Consider the following 19965-nt stretch of genomic DNA (forward strand, 5'->3'; position numbering starts at 1 on the left):
TTTATCACTGAGAAAATGGATTGTAATCATGGACACATTCATTGAGTGTAATTGCGTGGCAAAATTGGCCTTTTTGTCCGAGCTAAGTGTGGCACCGTTTTCCAACCTCCATAACTTCATATAGTCTTCAAAACATTCAAACCAAACTACATCATTATCTATACTTCTGTATTCGTCCGTCTTTCTAAAGTAAAAAATCAAACAGATTGAAGTGGCAGGCATTGACTGAGTCACAAACTGACCCTTGACTTTAATGCCTTTTACTGAAGCACAACAATAATAAATTGCACTGACACTGAAAGAAGACAACATAGCAAGGAAGTGCAAGGGAAGTATTGTAATGTTGTAATGTAACAAAGTACAAAATTCACGCATCTTTAACGAGTGTGTGTGTGTGTGTGTGTGCGTGCATGTTAAGTATTGAATATTACTGCTGTGAGTCACCCATTGCTGGTGCCACCTGCGTCATTGTGCTGTTTTCAGGTGGGGGAGACTAAGATGAGACACAGAGGTGATGAAGGAAGGTGTCTCAGGTGTGCTGCAGGGCTGTCAACCACTCTGTGTGTGTTTATATCTTTGTGACATCCAAAAAATGTAAAAAACCTACCGTTGTGGGGACATTTTGTCTGGGAGACTCCTCTGTTAAATATTGAGATTTTAGACATTTCCTTTGCTAAATGTTAGAGATTAAACACATGTTTCCAGGATTTTTAATCTACAGTTCGGCATTGTTCAGTTTGATTCTTGTGTCGGATGTCACACTCATGACTCATCCATTGACGACACTCTCTGACCAATCAGTGGCCGTCAGTCTGTTGATGTCACATTTTAGTATCGGCTCATCTCGCTTGGAACCACGTCAGAGCAGGTACTAAAAAAACTACCAGGTACTATCACTAATAGAAAAGCAAAAAAAAATTCTGAATTGAGTCATGCTGGAACTGTGTAGTGGAAAAGTATGCATTATATCTATTATGTGTCCTCACCAAGATATAAAAACAACTTTGTGTGTGTGTATTATATGACCTCTTTTGGGCCTTTTCTGGTATAAACACTGACTTTGTCAGGACCAGTAGTCCTCATGGAGACCAAAACCTGGTCCTCATGAGACAGAACCGCATTTCTGAAGAGCTGGTTAAGTTTAAAGCCAAGATTTTAATTATGGTTAAGGTTAGGCATTAACTGATGACGTCAATGTCGTGCCCTAAGAAGAATAGCTACGTAGACTTGCGTGTGTGTGATTTCCATCAGGTCTTATTGTTAACTTGTCCAGTTGTCTTCCTGTTTTCCTTTAATATCACGTCCACGTCACTCAACAGATAATGGTTCTCAACAAAACTAACTGTCCACTTGATCTTCTCTCCTCCACTGTCCTGTATTTCTAGCTTGCAGGAAGCTGCCGCGCTTTACAACGGCATGTGTCAGAGCATGTTGCATGTGCTGAGTCACTTCCCATGTTTTCCTTCTGTGCTTGCTTAATTTAAAGGGTTAGTTCAGGTAGTTTTTGAAGTGTGGTTGTATGAGGGCTCTGAACATGTGTCCCCTGTGATATCTGCATTATCTCACTGAAAATTAAGTTTGTGTTGCTTTGTAAACGGCTCACTCTCTTGCACCAAAGCTCATAGAGAAAGTCAGTGTTTTTAGCTCACAAGGACGTGGGAGCTGCTTGTTTACTGCTACCAAATAGCACACTTGAACTTACAGATGGAGGTTGTAGTGGTTTAATAACTAATAACCCCTGTGTGCTGTGATGTGAATACACAGATTTTCTCTATGGACTTTGGTGCGGGGAGTGATCTGTTTACAAAGCAACACAAACTCAATGATTAGATAAAGCAGCAATGACATCGTTGACTTAAGCATGTGTCCGTACGTCATACAAGACCTCATAAAATCTTGAACTACCACTTAAATTTCTATGTGTAAATGAATTTGCTCTGTTTTTAATTCAGCCAGTCGTCCTTCTTTGCTAAAATCGACGTTGATTCTTGTAAGAATTCACAAACACTTCACTGAACTCATGTGCAGGAAATTTATCCACATTTACAGAACAAGGCTGCTCTGTTTTCTCAACCTGCCAGCTGCTCTTTTTCACCGCTCATGTCTGTTTTCCTGTTACGTCTTTCTTCCTTCCTTTCTCTCTCTCGTCTGTGCTCCTGCGTGACTCTCTTCAGGTTCAGATAGTGCACAAAAAGCTGGACTTCAGCCATATCACGTCTCGCTGTGGCTCCAAAGACAATATCAAACACGTCCCCGGAGGTGGCAATGTGAGTACCGCTGGAGCTGGAGGCCGACTCTGTTTAACACTCATTATATTTTATGCAAAAGTAGCCTTGTTCTAGACTAGTCCAACTTAAAAAAAAAACAAGATCAATGGGATCAAATGAGAATCTCATTATTGGCTTTTTAATTGAATTTTCTGTACATGATGCAGACAAAATGCCATATCTTGAATATCTCTCAGATATTTACAATAAAATGTATAGGTATAGTCACTGCACTGTCATGCACCATCTTGATTTGAGCTAATCTCACAGTCACTGCCATTAATTAAACAAAACAACTAAAGGTTAATCCTCTTAAGAGCGAGCCCCACTGACTTTGCCCATGCGTGCATACATTGCAAATGATGATGTTAAAAGGTTTTAATCAATATCCATAGTATAGTGTATGTGGAGCAATCACGCCTGGTTCAACTGCAAAAGAGCAGATAGATGAGCAGATTATTTTTGATGTTTCCTCAGTCTGAAATGTCATCACTTGCACTTTGAAACTTGTTTCCAAATGTAGAGTGACTCCTCTCTGTGTTCCCCAGTATACCTCCTGTGTTTAGATGTCACGTCACCTGACATTTGCATGCCGCACACAGCAGGAAGTGAATTGTTATGGAATATTAACAATTAAAACTCAGTAGCCCAATCAGCAGGCAGCTTCCTAAGCCCCGCCCATGGACAGAATTACAATAAACAAACAAACAGGGAGCACAAAGTGAACAAGTCATGGCCGAAATTCCAATTACTGCAAACAAAATGTGTTCTTAAAATGTGTTGTTTGATGATAATCTAATTCCATAAATAGTGCCCACGAAAAGTTCCACAAGTGAACTCTTCTGCTTAAAGAAATCTGGCTGTTCAGCAGTTTTTTTGAGGATAAAACCCCCAAAAAACTGCTGTCTCCACTTGCCCCTGTTCTGCTGCTGTATAAATACAAACGCTCCCCCAGTTGGTTCTGATAGTTTTGCTTGGCAGAGCCTAGTTCTGTTCATGAAGGCCGGACAAAGGCAGAATATTAACATCAACACGCACTACAGCTTAAAATCAAGTTGGAATGCAACTATCAAACATATGTATAATTGAAATGGCTGTTTTATCTATTTAAAATGCGAGTAAATGTAATCAAAATACCAGGAAAATGGTCAGAATGTGTCATAATGGTTTGTCATCAAAAAGTTTGGGAAACACTGTCTAATATATGTAATATAAATCCCAAAAAATATATAAGTGCTTAATAGTAAATGTGGGTGGTTTTAGGTTCCTCCTGTTTGTCATGAAACGTATGAATCCGACTGACCTTATCACACGCAGTCGGGAAGGTCACAGAAAGCATTTCTCAGAGTCCACTAATGCCCACAGCTGTCACACCGCTCGGGGGGGTTTTCTCGCTGTGATCTTGAACACACACACGCTCTTGCGACGTGACAACAGCCTAACAACCGGCTGCTCCCGTTCCTCCAATTACAGCCTGTCCTGACTTCTCAGCATAAACGGTGCATCATCCACCAGCCTTAAGAAAACAAGGAGGCACCTTCACTAAGAATAGAAACGCTAAGAATGTAACGCTCTCTATAGAATAGAAATGAGATAAGGGTTTGACAGGGACATTCTGAGGTATATAGTATATAATACTAGTTACGTATATGTTGTACGACGACAATGAGTGAGTACAGAGAGGCTACATTTTGATCCCTCTCTCTGTCCAGGTGCAGATCCTGAGTAAGAAGGTTGATGTGAGCAAGGTCACCTCCAAATGTGGCTCTAAGGACAACATCAAATACAAGCCAGGTACGACTCAATAATCGCCTCCTCCATTCACACACACACGCTCTTCTTTTTCTATTTCATTACATCCTGTTGTTCTTGTTCTTTGCCCCAGGCGGTGGTGATGTGAAGATTGAGTCTCATAAGCTCAACATTAAGGCAAAGTCTAAGATTGGATCAATGGACAATGTGGGAGAGCAGACCAACGGACACAAGGTCACACAGAAAACCCAGTTATGAGTCAACAGTTAGGCTCTGCTGACTCATTGTGCTTTTACTCATCATCACCACTAGATGGTGTGCTTCCAAAAAATAACAACTAAACTGAAGCATGGTTGTCTTTGTGTATGTGTCTATATTTGGCTGCAGGAGGAGAAAGCAGAGGAGAAGACATCTTCACCCCCAAGTAGCGCTCCAGCAACAGCACCAGCAGACGTTGCTAAGGCAACAGCACCTGCAGGTGTTGCTAAGGAGAACGGGGCGAAGGAGGCCACGCCCACTCCTTTTGGGGGAGACGGACTGAGGGAGCCCCTAAGCATAGACAAACGCATCACTGAGACAAGTGGGTGTAAATGATCACACACACATACAATACACAGCGGATAATTTGCATTTCAGTCATGTCATGATGGAGCCACTGTATTTATGATAATACATAATAATTATACAAAATTGGCTTTGGTAGGTATTATTTTTTCAGGTGTTACTATCACACAGCGATGGACAGAGAATATTCAGACACAACACTAAAAAAAAGGGGAAAAAGTAAAACTTAAAAACTAAAAAAAAGATTGTTTACTGATTCCTATTAGGGAAATTTGTGAGTTCCAATAGCTCTGAACAAAATTAAGGAGCTGCTAAAAAACAAGAATGAATAAATGAATTGCGTTATGAGACAAACATTTACAAAAAAATATAAGATATTATGAAGTATATACATGTATACAAGTTTCAATTCACTGAACCACATGTGCCACATTTCATGAGTTTTTGGGCATCAAATTTGCAATTTACTTACACGCAGAATAGTAATAAAAACTCATACTATAGTATAATAAACTATGCCTCATGTACCGAATGAACTATTTAAAAAATATTTTGGCTGTTTATTTCATCTTTATGGTAGAAGAAAATTTGTACCACAGATGGAGAATTATCTTCTTGAAATGGCTGCGATATCACAAATGTGTTGTTCACAGCTTTGTAGTTTAAAAGGTGTAAAATGACTGTATCGGACATACCAGCATCCGTAGATCATTTATGTTGAAAAAGTGATATTGAGCCTTCCTTAATGCTAAATAAGTATTAGTAGATATTGTGCGCAGCTGATGCAATATCTGCACCACGTCTCGGGGGGAAGAGAAGGTGAGCAGATGCTTTGTGACTAAATTAAATGATGAAGAGGTCTGCGTAGTTAAGATCAATGGGTCTTGGAGGTTAAAATTATCTCTGGAGCCACTGCAGCTGGCTTCTGAGTTCAGAGACACCAGACTTCATACAGTTGCCAGACTTGGTCTAATTGATGAATGTGCTTTAGTGTTAATGCAACAGAAACAGGAGTGTTCACATAACCCTTTCCCTGACACTAGCAGCCTGTTACAGATCGTCTGACCAGTACATTTCCACTTCCTTGTGTTGTGCTCCCCTCCACAGATTGAGTCCCAGTGACCTGTGGATTCCGGTGGGACACGCATTTGGCGTTTGTCGACCTGCCAATCAACAGACCAACCTACCTACCACAGCGCAGTCACTTCCCTCTGGCCCCGCCCCCTCATCTTTGCCCACCACAGCAACAAACTGACCGATCACCTCTCAGTGTTTCTCTGGGGTCCACCTGCCAGCTTCCCACTCCCGACCTCTCAACATCCCCGGGCTGACCTTGGGCCTTGCCTGTAACAGAGATTCTGCCGTTTGTGCGTTTCTCTACGTGGGGGTTTCCACTCAACCGATAAAAAAACAAACAAAAAAAAAACCACCTCGTAAGCACTGATTTAGAGGACTTTAACCTCAATTCTAACAACCCAAACGCAATAAACCCACACCATCATAATCATAATGAGGTATTAACTATTTTCAGCATAGTTTTTCACAAAATATTTCCACAAATGAGTCTAATTTTTATGTTTTAAACATTTCTACATGTGGCCCAAACACAATTACAAATTCACTTTACTCTTTCAATGTCATTGCCCCTCCTCCATTCCCAGTCCATGCCCATTTAGCTTTAGACCACACTAACCAGGCTGAGGCTTGCTGCCAGCCAGCAGCGGGGCAAAGACTGTCAAGTCTGCTTCAAATCAACACATTCCAGCCTCCCAGGCAGCCAGCAATTATCTAAATCTACAGTATCTACAGTACTGCACGATGTCTCATTATAGATCAATTAGGTGTTATCTCCCAATACTTATGTTGGTATCATTGCACCGGTTTTTCTCCTCTAGATTAATTGAAGTAATGCTTGTTCAGAACAGAGAAGATACGATATAAGGATGTCGGGGTATTCTTCCCGTGTTTCGTGAAAGGATGTATTCGGGTGCTGAGGAGGAAAAAGCTACAAAAGATCTGATGATTTTGTGATTAGTGCAGGATAATCATGAGGGTGGGTTGGCATGAAGGGAGAGGGCATCAATTACGTTTCTGGAGAGGCCTTGGCTTGAAATGGACTTGGCAGTGAACACAGTAATCGGAGACTGCAGCCAAATATTTTTTGCGAGGCTGAAATGACAGTGTGAGATGACAGCGTTTGACCTTGACGCGGTGAACACAGATTCAAGCTGTGGGAGTGATTCTAACACTTCATCATTATAGTGTTAAATCTTGGGAGTTAAACTGCGAGCTGCACCTTTTAGTCAAGAATACGGGAGCCCTGAGGCACAGTAACAAATTGTACTATATGTTGCACTTTTCTTGTTGATGCACTAATGTCACAAGCTGCTTTTTAAAGGTCTTTCCAAGGTAAAAATGGCCAAAGGTTCTTGTAACTTTAATTGGTAATTAGTGGTTTGTGTCATGTGGGCAAAATAAGTAAAACGCAAATATATTTTTGCGTTTTATTTGAATGAAACTTGATACATGAATTTGTGCTGTTGACCGACGGCAAGCCTTTGAAACCCCGCTGGCATTTGAGGGATGAGAAAGCTCAAGAGTCCAATATGATGGAAGCTTTCATATCTTCTTATTTTTATTCATCCATGTTCATTCAAATCTCCCATTACGCCAGGTAAAGTGATTTTAAAGAAGGAAAAAAAGAGGTTTGCAGACAAAAGCAGTGTTTCTTCTTTGTCCTGCTAGCACACTATCAGCGATGAAGCTGGCTAAAACAGAGAAGATTCAGAGAGCTGCTGTGACTTGACTAGCACTAGCTCAATATTAACGATTCGTTTGCCTGCTGTAGTAAAGGATCACCAGGTAGTCCTGTCTGTAGCTAGTCCCTGTATCTATTGTTGTGCCACTTTCTGGTTGTGACAGGGCTTTAATTCGTAAAGTATTTTTATTTTATTCATACATCAGGGTATCAGTCCAAACTACTGTGGATGTTACTGTTCAGTTTGGCTCTATTAAAATATATTTAAACAACAAAAAGCACCTTATATTAAAGCTGCTGTCAGTGAGGTCGTCTTTTGGCTAACTTCCTGTTCCTGTTAGCATTCCCCCTCCCTCCTCCCAACGTCACTTGACAAACGTGGGTATTGGGTAAAATGTTCTGGGATACTAGGAAAAAGTTTCACTTAGATTTACTCTGCACTTACACCCTACTGTATGTATGGCTTCATTGTTTGACAGCGGGCATGTCTGACACTCCGTGCTGGAGGAGGCTACCGCAAGTTAGCAGAGCAGCGTTAGCATGGCTGATTTCGTAGCAAGAGCTGCTAATGTTGCTAAAGCAGTGTTTGTTTGCCATTTTTTGGTGCATTCTGTTTGACATAAACACTGGCAACGGCGGGAACAGCCGTGTCCAAGAGCTTACTAGTGTCTGTGCTGGAGTATTTGTGCTGGAGAAATACTGACATTTCTCAACTTGTGCCACTTGCAGTGTTTCAGCTGACGCCTCCACTGTGTATGTAGGAGTGTAGTGTTACTGTCAACAGACCCAAGTTCAGTGACAGCTGTCTATTTAACACATGTTTTAACCAAAGGATTTCGCTGTCAGCAGCTTTTAAAAAGTCTAACACTTACAAACCCGCCAGTGTTTATCTCTAAACCAGTTAATGCCACAAACGTCCACTCTTTTTTAGTACGTCTGTTTTTGCCACAGCACAATCACCCACCACAACACACAAAACACTGTTAAGTGTCTCCAACAGTGATACAGTCACACCAAACCTGTTATGAATTTGTCCATCCCACTCATACACATGAACTCCCCAGTGAGTGGAGGAGCCCCAGCAGTCATGCTGAGTTGTGTAGTAGTATTTATAGTCTTACATACGGCTGATATGTAGACAGACGGACTGACCACAGTGTCCTCCACATCCAGGTCATTTTGTTGTGGGCTCAAGTCTTAGAACTCACTCTGTTAACTTTCTGTTCACACACACTCTCTCAGACACACCTTCAGAAAAGTAAGCACAGATCTATACACAGACACTCCCAGTACACTCATTACGACTGCCTAAACAAAGCGTTATCCTGAACCTAAACCATAACCTTAACCCGACCACTATCCATCTCACCCCCTAAACTTAACCATGCTGCATTAGGACCAGATTTTTGTCTTCAAGAGGACTTCTGGCGCTGACAAGGTCAGTGTCTATGCCAGAAAAGGTTCATAAGAGGTAGCAAATACACGTACACACACAATTCTTGTACAGCACATTCACAGCCCCTTATCCTAACCCTTAACCTCACCCTAAAACCAAGTCTTAACCCTCGAAAAGCCCTTTAAAGTTATGAGGATCTGCTACAATGTCCTCACAAAGATAGGTTTGAATCAGAATTTATCCTCACGGCCTCCTACAGACATGTACACGCATTAACAAGCACACACTACACAAAGCAGCAGCCTGTAATAGAAGTGTTGTACTGCTTATCTATTGTAGAATGAAATCAACTCTTTTGTATCGTGTGTTTCGGTGGTCGCCGCTGACGCTGTTAAAACATCGATGAGCTGTGTCGCTGTGTCGTTCCCGCCATAGTCATTGTCGGACACGTGCATCATAGGCTTTGTTGCCGTCTATTTCCTCCTCCTCCCCCCACGGTGTTTTACTCCAACATTGTTGACAGCAATACAGCGGTCATAGTCGAGAACGTCTGACGCATACTCGGGAGGGACGGACAGAGAACGATCGCCGAGGTTTGATGCGTTAGAAGAGCCACAAGTTCACTTACAGGAAGAGCTGAAGTCGGAAATTTTTCTTTGCAGCTTGTAAATGATTTTACTTATTTATTGAGTAGAACTTATTAAATGCTACCACCACCAACTTAGACATGTGAAGAATTGACAACTGCACAGCAGTTTCTAGTTATTAATCTCTTTGGCATAATACAGTATTTCACCATTGGTGTCGTGTACATAAATACCTAAATTGTCAAGTTTTTGTTTTGTTTGTTTGTATGACGGGATATACAAAAGAAAACGTGTTAAATAAATAATCTTCAGGAGGTAGCTGTGGGCAACTGGACTTGCATCAACTGAAGATGTCGAAAGTTCAAAATGTGATGATTGCAGCAGTATTCCTGTCCTGCCAGGAAGTTCTTTCATTTGAATGATTCAAAATGCTTGCGAAATTAATAGTTAATGGGGGAAATTACTTTGTAGATGTAGGGAATGTTATTTTTGCTTATTTCTTTCACTTGTTAAACGTCTAAAATGACTTGGCAGAAATGGAGAGAAGGTGTGATTCTAAAGTCTGTTCGTATTATTTAAGGAAATCACCTTGTTTTGGAACTTAATAAGATTCTATGAAAATGACACTGTGATGTGACTTTGATTTACAGACCAGAAGCGTTGTGATGTGTCACATTGGTAGAAAAAAAGAAAAAGAAAGAAAAAAAGAAAAAAAAAAGAAGAGTCAAAGCAGCCATCTACTCGCCGCAATTCTATGCATTATGATGGTCTCCATTGATACTATGAAGGATTTGGTGACACGTTTGTGACGTGTCTCCTTACCTGTCAGATGTGTGAAGTGTTGCAACTGCATCCATCCTGTAGAGGGCGCTGCTTAGCCTCTGGAACACTGATAGTCTGGCTCCGACTGACACCTATCCAATCGACAAAAGCAGATAGAGGAAACCTTATATCAAAATCCGTTGCGTTACACACTGTTCTCATTCAAACTAGCTTTGGTGGCCACGTTATATTATTGTGTCTGGAACTTTACAGCTATTTAAACTATATGGATGTACAGCCCCCCCCCCCCCAAAGTCCTGTGTGCATTTTGAATACAGTCCCGACACACTTGATATAAGCCGTGATATAAGAGTTGCTCATATTTAATATTGTCCTGCTCCTTGAAGTTGTTCTAATGAGTTGCCTAACAGTGAAACATTGCAGTTAAGCGATGTGAGTGCGTGAGTCATGTGTGAAAAATGTCCATGTGAATCGTCAAGAGTAGAGGAACAAAAGGGATGGAAGGTCTTCAGTAGATGATAGGCAGTGGTTTGTATTCATAGAAATAGGACGTTCATGGGTTTCAGTGGTACTTTGGTTCATGGTGTTGTGCTGCTGGTATTGATGGTTCAACACTGAAGTCTCCATTGACTGGTTTCTGATCTTCGGTCCAAGCTGTTGGAGTTCCAGAACATTTCATTAGTGGCACATGTCACGATCTGATTATATAATAGTTCCTGCTTTAATGGTAAGATTTAATATCATTAGGTTTAAGATGAGATTCATGCTTTTGGATTCAGAAGTCACCAGAAGTAGGCATAAAGTCAAAATGAAACAACCCGATTTACTCAGATAAACATTTGCCAAAAGTCTTGATTCCCCAGTTTTAACCGTGAATACCACCCTTCCACTAGTTACGTCACACTGACCCTTGTTTACAAGCAAATTTAGCGTCAAACAAAATGTGAATAATAATAATTCCAGAACCATTGTAGTTACGACAATGTTTTATCATTCCAGAAGTAACCTGAATAAATGAAAATCAAACAAAAAAAGAAGGAAAATAACATACTTCCTAACAGGGTGGATACTGACAAATGAGCTTAAACCTGTAATCTTTAAGGTTATTACTAATAATGATAATAACAATAATAATAGTAATAATGATAATGGTATTGTTATAAGATTGAAAGCATAAAAAGGGAAAAAAAAATACTTTTTATTTTTTCAGTCTGCCTTTTATTTCTGCTATGAAAAAGGGCTGCTGAAGCTTCAAGAATGTTTGAAAAAAAAAATGTATCAAAGATGCAAGATTATGAAATCATGGATGAGGTCTGTCTCTGTTCTGTTATATGTAATGCTTTTTACCAGATTCATAGTGCTGGGTAGAGAGGGAGTCTGTGTGTGTTAGGTTTTCAGAAATTGTTGGTGTGATGTGTACGAGAGCTGACAGTGGACACACACCAGCAGCCCCCTTTTCTTCTGCCCACCACCATACCAGTTAGATTAAAACAGTAACGGGACTTAGTCTTTTGGCATGTGGTGTAAAGTAATGTTCTGTATTAGACCGCTCCTACGTAGACATCTCGACCTACCTACCAACACAGGACTGAAGTACTGTAAAGGGGACGTTTTGGACCAAATTATCTCCTGAAAAGGTCAATTTATTGTTAAATTGTGGACCAAAATTACATTTTGAGCATATTTATATTTTGAGTTTGACATGTCAAGCTAATCCTAGTTAAAATGATAATAAAATGAATGAAGGATAGTGTTGGTAGATATGTACTTGGAGCCCCTAAGTGTGTCCCACACCTACAGCAGTTTGTCAGCATCACAGCATTGAAAAGTAGATTTCTCTGTTTGCAGCTAAGACCAGTGAAATCGACATTCCAAAAAAGAAAATAATCTAGAGCTTTGTTTAAACTGTATTGAACTGTCACAGTATTATTATTATTTGTATCTTTGTATCTGTGCTTGTTTCAGCTACATTTTACAAATCTGACACATTACAAATTGAGAGTAATCTACTCCTCAGTCCTGTGTACTGGAGTGGATCCACTGTAGTGTGATGTATTGTAACTGTAGGGCACAACACCATAGCCAGAGCATGCAGACGACAACAAACAAGCAAACTGCTGATTGTTAGAAGCATTTGTCCTGTTAGATAGAGCTGATCTCTCCCTGCAATTCTGAATATTTGGTATGAAAGAGATGTTCCTTGTGATTAATTGTTAACCTGTGATGTGAATATTAATCATGAAATAATAAAAAAAAGATGAGCAAAGGATCAGGTGATGTCACTTCTATGTCATGTTTTCTGTATTAATTATGTATTTATTCCACTTTTTATCTGTAGCTTTGTTATATATGACACCTGGTTGAGATACAAGTTACTGGTGGTAAACTCAAATAAATTGATTACTACAGGTCAAAGGAACAAAACAAACTTAATTAAGACATTTTTGTCAACTGTGTTAACCTATGGCATTTACTATGCTACTATGGATTTTAGTCAGGCAGCTAGAGTTTAAAAATAGGCTCTTTTCATGTGTTTAGCAGGAAATGTGTCACTCATGTTATTATTAATATTAATGATGGCTCTGTTCAGTTCATGTAAGACAGGACAGAGTTAGATTAATTTAGCCGCTCAAACCTTTTCGTGGTTTTTGTACCGTGGCTTGTTGTCATAATGGCTGCCATGCAACGGTCCCACTTCTAAGGTAGAGCCTTAAATTTAACTACGAATTTGTGTTTTTCATTATTACTTCATTTCAAAATGTTTGCTGAGAAAAAAAGGGGAACTAAAGAGTGACACGGCGGGCTATGATGACTCAGCTGGTGCTAGCTAGTTAGCATGTTAACGTCAAAGTGGAAATACACACTTGGTAAGTAAGGGTATGAATGCTGGTAATGCTAACATTAGCTATAGCAACGGCAAATACAATATATTAATGTTTTTTTTAAACTTACCACCTGGTTAAGAGAGAATGTTTCTTCAGCTAAAGTGTAAATGATTTTCATTACAGTATGACATGAATGAACATTTGACACAAATACTTTACACTGAAAAAGATGATACTGCTAGCCCTGTGTTATATATAGTTTTGTTGTAATTTAGCATTGTAAAGTGCTATACAGGTAAATAAAGATATGACTATTATTATTTTAATATTGTTAGTAGTAGTATTCAGGATACTCAGACACTTCCCACACCCTACATATGAAAAAAATAATAAATGATCTCCTCATTGATTATGATCATTGCAGTTTGATAAAACATCACAGAATCCTATTTGTATTTTAGAGATACAACAACGACAACGACATTAGTTATTTTGAAACAATCAAATGTTTAGTGTAGCGCTGCAACTAACGATAATTTTCATAATCAATCTGTTGATTATTTTCACAATTCATCAGGTAATTGTTTGGTCCATAAAATGTCAAACCTGGAATGATGTTCTCGAATGTCTTGTTTTGTCCACAAACCAAAATGATTCAGTTTAAATGTTTTCTTGTAATATGGAGCAAAGAAACTAGACAATATTCACATTTAAGAAGCTGAAACAGAAATCAGAAATATTGTTTTAATCATGAAAAAAAGCTTCAAACCAATTAATAGATTATCAAAATGAATGACAATTCATTTAGTAACTGATTAATAATTGTTTCAACTGTAGTTAAGTGTGGTTACTGACCTCTGTTTTCACAACGAGAGAAGAAAACTGTGAGAAATGAAGGTCTGGTGACTTCTCTCATGTTGTGGAAGAGAAAAAACAAGTCTTGACAAACAAGACATGGCAAGTCACCAAAGTACCCACCCAACAGGTAATTTCAGAAATGTGACCAGAGATGTTACAGATTTAAACTCACTGCTACAGACTATTTCAGTTCACAGAATTTGGCTGTGATTCCAGGATAATAATAATAAAGACGAACTCCAGCATAGAGAGGCTGAGTGAATGTGGTCTGGACTCTATGGAGGAGAGTCATGGTGTCAGAGACACTGTAGAAGGACAGAATACCTGCACTGTGATCCAGGTACATGCCTACTCTGGAAGACAAATTATCTGAGACTTTAGTGCTGATCCTGTTGTGAGCCAAGTAGCAACGGTCGTGTAAACAATAGAATACCCAAGATTTGTCACTTAATCCAAATACACATTCATCTGAGTCTCCTGTCCTGCTGATATTCTTGTATGTGACCGCAACACCAACACTAACTCTCCACTCAACCTCCCAGTAACAACGGCCAGTCAGACTCTCTCTACTCAGGACCTGACACACATCAGTGAATCTGTCTGGTCGACTAGAATAAGACTGTTCTTCTTTCATGACTTTTACTTTTCTGTTTCCCCCATACAATAACAGATATGTGTTTGCTGTGTTTGGATCCAATGTGATTTCCTGTGAATATCTGAGGAATTCAGCTCTGGTCTTTGGCTCTGGTTGTGACAGAAAAACGTCCACTTGATTCTCTGTCGGTGAGTTATGATTCCATGTCTCAGTCAGGACATCCTGTAGTTGACCCATGAACTCTGACACAGCTGCTGTCATGTCCTCAAAGTATCTCGGAGGACAGACATTGATGCTGGATGAGTGTGTAGAAGGACTGAGCGCTGACAGTGAGTGGTAGTTGAAGAGAAACTGGTTGTGGTCCTGTGTGAGTGAGAGCTGCTTCAGTTCATCTTCTCTCCTCTTCAGCTCAGTGATCTCCTGCCACAGCTTCTCCTGAAGATCTCTGACTCGACTCAATTCAGTTTTCTGTTGGGATCTGATCTGGAGTTTCACATCAGAGCTTATTTTCTGCAGGAGATGCATCACCTCATTGATGATCTTCTCATTGTCCTTCACTGCTTTATCGGCAGAACGATTGACAGCCCTCACCTGCTGTTCAAGCACCATCACATCTACATCTCTGTCCACAAGTCCCTGCTGGATTTCTTTTACAATCAGCCCCAGCTCTTTCTGCCTGTGTGTCCTTTCTGCTGCAGCTGAGACTATGTCGTGGCCTTTATGCTGTTCCACAGAGCAGAGATAACAGATACACTGCTGATCTGTGCGGCAGAACATCTTCATCACCTCATCGTGACAAGGGCAGATGTTCTCCTTCAGCTTCTTGGAGGGGTCCAGCAGGTTGTGTTTTTTTAATGGAGGTGATTGATAATGAGGCTGGAGGTGTTCCTCACAGTAAGAGGCCAAACAAACCAAACAGGACTTGAGAGCTTTCAGTTTCCTCACTGTGCAGACATCACAGGCGACATCTTCAGCTCCAGCATAGCAGTGATCAGCAGGAGCAGCTTGGAGTCCAGTCTTCTTCACCTCCTCTACTAAATCTTCCAACATGGTGTTTTTCATCAGTTTAGGCCTTGGTGCGAAGGTCTCTCTACACAGAGGGCAGCTGTAGACCATCTTCCCGTCCTCTGTGTCCCAGTGGTTTTTAATACAGTTCATACAGTAGTTGTGTCCACAAGAAAGAGCCACTGGATCCTTCAGTGGATCCAAACAGATCGAACAACAGATTCTGTCTCGGTCCAGCTGATTTTCTTGCTGCGCCATTTCACCTCTCGGTAATGATGACTGTCTTGAGTTTCACTTTCCCAGAGGCGGAACTGGTTTGAGCTGATCTCCAAAACATGTGGCAGAGTGGTTCAAACTGCACATCTGAGAGGACAGTAACCAGGAAATGTGAGCAAAAACAAAGCAGCTGTTTGAAAAGGGAGGTTTATCAGATGGTGTCTCCTTCCAGGAAGAGACATACAATGTCTACACTCATTGTACATTCTTACCACATTCTTAGCACCTTATTACATTGTGGTACATTCTTACCACATTCTTAGCACCTTATTACATTGTGGTACATTCTTACCACATTCTTAGCACCTTATTACATATGTATATTTATATTTATACTTACATTTATATATATATATATGTAAATAATTTTCCTACTTGTATTACTTACTTGTATATTGTTTGTTTGTTTTTTATCTATTGTTGAGCTGCTGTAACGCCGTTTTCTCTCCACTGTGAGATAAATAAAGCTATCTTATCTTATCTTATCTTATACCTGTTGTGTTTAACCCTTTCAATTATGTAAAGTGCAAATTATGTCAAGAAGAGTGAAATGAGCCTTTTTAGTCACACAGACCTAAAAAAGTGCAACAATTTTCTTTTGCAGCTGCAGTTTTAGACCATTTTCTGCGAGAGTCTGTAGTTTCATGAGGTGGTGAAGGACTGCAACTTTGTGTAAATAATGCGACACCCTAAATCTTGTAGTGCAACGCTTCATTACCTGTATGCACTGTATGGCTGTTTACATAGACGATGAGAAACATGGAGGACATGTACTCTTAACACTCACTCTCCCTCTCTTATAGACAATACTGGTGGATATTTAATGTATTTAATATAATATAATAATAATAATATATAACAGTTCGTAATTGTTGTCTTGTCTCCTCTCATTATGTAATACTTTTCTGCCCCCTCTAACATCCATCCTTGTCTAAAATACATATAAAAAGCTCATATAAAACACAAAAAAATCTAATTATTTAAATTTTGAAGACATTATCCACATAAAACCTGAGGGAAGGATTACGGATGTAACGTCTGTAGCAGAAGATAAAGTAGTACTAAGCTGGTAGCTATGTATGATGTAAAAAAGTAAGGTAGAAAATCAAAACACTTCCAACAGAGGATGTATTATTGATTTTGATTGTCTGTCTGTGGGATTTTGTACATGAGTGGTTAAAGTGTCAGAAGGTTTTAATTCTTTCTTCTGTCCCCTCCCTGTCCTTGTGCCGTCTGGCACAGCCTGTATCCTTGTGCACAAAGATAACCTGTGAAATTCCTGCTGGCTGCCGCGGCACTGATGATTTAGAGGAACAACTCGGGAAATGCACTGATGACGCACTACTGGGGGAACAAGGGGTCTCTCCAGAGGAGAAGAGCAGCAACAGGTGATCAATAGAAGAATAGATACTTTATTAATAGTATTAGTTTCCCCTTTGGGAAATTATGTCTCTGCATTTGACCCCTCCTAGAATTAGGAGCAGTGGGCTGCCACACTGAGTAGCACCCGGGGAGCAATGGGGGTTGGGTACCCCAGCCCTTTCAACCTGGTGGGGACTTGAACCGGCAACCTTCCAGTTACAAGCCAAGTTCCCTTTCCACTTGGCCACAGGCTGCCGTGGCAGTGAATGACCACTCATTTACTGGACAGCCTCACAGCCCCAGAGAGAAGACTTCCATTCTCAGAAAGTATAATTAATACAGTGCACACATGTTTTGTTGTTAAAAGGTCATATTTACATTAAATAATTTGGTTAGGATATGCAATGACAAGTAATCTCTGGTAACATTGCTTTAACTGCTACCGATTACCAACATTAAAAAACTAATCTTGCCTGTACCTATACACATTTAACACAGTGAACCAAGGCTGCAATTTACGATTATTTTTATATTTCTGAGTACTTGTTTGGTTCGTAAAATGTCTAAAAATGTTGGTATGTGTTGATCAGTGTTTACCAAACTTGTAAATGATGAACTTGTTGAAGTTTTATACTGTGTTTCATACTGTGTTATGTATAACTTCTCGAGATAGTTGGTTGGCAAGTTTACACTTACAGTATTTGCACAAAGACGTCTTTGGGCAACACAGACAAAACAGCAACATCAGCGTATATGTCTCAGACAATATGAACATGACAAAAGGAAGTGCTAACTGAACATACACAGGCCTATTAGTGATTTAAAGGAGCTTTATAATGATCTGTTCTCAATTATATAAAGAAGTGGTTATTCTCCCTAATGTAGATCATTAGGAAACTGAGTTGATGTACCTTGGTGGCCTCCATGATAAATACTCTAAGGAACACCATAGACCAGGCAGGCCCTGAATGCTAGTACCTCAGTGGAATTTGCTCGGCCTGGAAAACAATAGAAGGTTCTCTTAATTGTCATTTGTACGTACAGAATAATGATGTTGACGTTGTGTTTTTTTTACCTTTTATACTAAGATTCTAAACTCCTTCCTTTACATAGCAGTAATCTATTCCAAGCCTCATTCCAGGCCCTCATTCCCAGCTGTTGTGAGTCCTTGTACCTCTGACTTATTCCACTCAATGGATGGTGTGAGGTACCTTGGCCCTCTCAAGTCCGAAATCTGAGCCAGCAGAGGTCTCAGATGAGGCGGCTATTGTTAGAATACTTGTTATGTTCTGAAGGTCACTTGAGGAGGTGCTAAGTGTTGTAACCCAGCCTCTGTGTGTCCTTCTCTTGTCTTGCTATTTCTCCTGGTGTCCATTCAGACAATGAATTAGTCAGTGACTGCTGCGTTTGCACCAGTCTCAGCTCCAGTAGACTCATATACATTTGTCTGCTGATGAAGACTCAACATTGACAAAACAGGGCAATAAGGTAGGTTTTGAATCAGTATTTTTTAATAAATCTTGCAAAGAAAATAATGTAGTTTGTGAATTTATGTCATATGCATTAAATCTTGCAGCACTACGTGCAACTGTGTGTTTCAATACGAAGAGTAGATGATGAAGATAAATGGTGTCATTTGAAAGTGAATTGAGGCCTACAAAATGATGTGCTGTGTTTCCTGTAAGAGAAAAGTTGGATAAAATATTTACTTTTTATAAACCTTGTTATTCTGTCTGGATCCTATTAACAGATTCAAAATGATGGGGGAAATTGATTTTAAAGTTTTGTCTGCACTTATTTTCCAAAAGTAGTAGTAGTAGTTGTGTAAGTGTTTTGTATTGACTTTAAAATTTGTATGACTTTAATTCATTATTTTCTACATATATAGATCGACATTTTTCTACTGCGCTACAGTATTTGAAACACAGTAGCCTCTGTTGCCTTAATATTTCTTGTTTTTCTTTTCCTTTCTAAAAAATCATAGGCTTTAATGAAAGTAAAATGACAACGGACTGCATGGAAACACAGAAGTACCATGTTACAACAGGTAAGTCTGCGAGAACTCATGGCATGATTATGTGTTAGTATGATATATATATACATATATACATATATATACACACACATATATATATATATATACAGTATATATGTATATATACATATACTATATATGTATATTCAGAATAACACAAATATTTGTGTCAGTTTTTTTTCCCGACTGGGTCGGCTCATAATGAACTCTTTCATGCACAATGTGTTCAGTGGCATGAGGCTTTGAAGGAGCGTGAAAGCAGTTGATGTGACAGTACTATCACTAGTATTATGGTCTGTGTCTTAAAATAGAAACAAAATGTGTTGCTGACCTCTAGTGTTCAAACGGTTCATCCCCTGCAAAGTACAACACAGCCGTGGTTCTCAAACTGTGGTATGTGAGCTTCTTCTGTTGGTACTTGGAGGAAAATCACAAATACTGTATATACTAGGGTTTGCGATTGTATGTTTAACGTTGGTGATAATGGTGTTACTTTGAGAGCTCAATATTTTCTCAGGTGGTACTTGGTATACAAAATTTGAGAACCACTGCAATACAATATACTTAAACCAACCCAAATGAACTAAATTATTAACCCCAAGTGATTCATAATGTAGTCAAAACTACACGTCTCCTCAATGCTCTCAATGTTTATCCAATCCAATCCAATTTTATTTATAAAGTACATTTTTAAACCACAGGGTAGACCAAAGTGTAGTACACAGGATACAAAATCCACAATTGTGGACTAAAGTGGACTAAAAAAGATTAACAATGCATAACTTACACATAAAGGACAATAAAAGAAATGTTAAGAAAAAAAAAAGCTAAACCACAGACATAAAAAGTCACTCAGGGTTAAAAGTTAATACATGTGCTTTATTTGAAAACAAGCAGTGCGG

General features: G+C 39.5%; 2 protein-coding genes across 6 annotated transcripts in view; one reads left to right on the plus strand and one right to left on the minus strand.

Moving 5' to 3' along the window:
• Positions 1–12367, plus strand: part of LOC131443958 (microtubule-associated protein 4-like) — a 65582-nt gene extending 53215 nt beyond the window's left edge. For 3 of the 5 annotated variants that reach the window (XM_058614094.1, XM_058614405.1, XM_058614324.1), the window contains 5 exons: positions 2175–2267; positions 3980–4061; positions 4153–4253; positions 4407–4599; positions 5691–12367. In XM_058614094.1, the coding sequence (XP_058470077.1) occupies positions 2175–2267; positions 3980–4061; positions 4153–4253; positions 4407–4599; positions 5691–5695 (474 nt within the window). In that variant the 3' untranslated portion in view covers positions 5696–12367. The remainder of the gene's footprint in view (positions 1–2174; positions 2268–3979; positions 4062–4152; positions 4254–4406; positions 4600–5690) is intronic. The other 2 variants (XM_058614165.1, XM_058614240.1) reach the window with 2 other exon arrangements.
• Positions 12368–13668: 1301 nt separating this feature from the next.
• Positions 13669–15770, minus strand: LOC131465419 (tripartite motif-containing protein 16-like). Its single transcript, XM_058638096.1, has one exon. The coding sequence runs from the start codon at positions 15646–15648 to the stop codon at positions 13972–13974; it is 1677 nt and encodes a 558-aa protein (XP_058494079.1). The 5' UTR covers positions 15649–15770; the 3' UTR covers positions 13669–13971.
• Between the last annotated feature and the right edge of the window lie 4195 nt (positions 15771–19965).

The sequence above is a fragment of the Solea solea genome, chromosome 1 (genome assembly GCF_958295425.1).
Source record: "Solea solea chromosome 1, fSolSol10.1, whole genome shotgun sequence".
Classification (NCBI taxonomy): Eukaryota; Metazoa; Chordata; class Actinopteri; order Pleuronectiformes; family Soleidae; genus Solea; species Solea solea.

Coding starts and splice junctions, on each gene's coding strand:
- LOC131465419 (XM_058638096.1), bottom strand. CDS start 15,648: ATGGCGCAGCAAGAAAATCAGCTGGACCGAGACAGAATCTGTTGTTCG.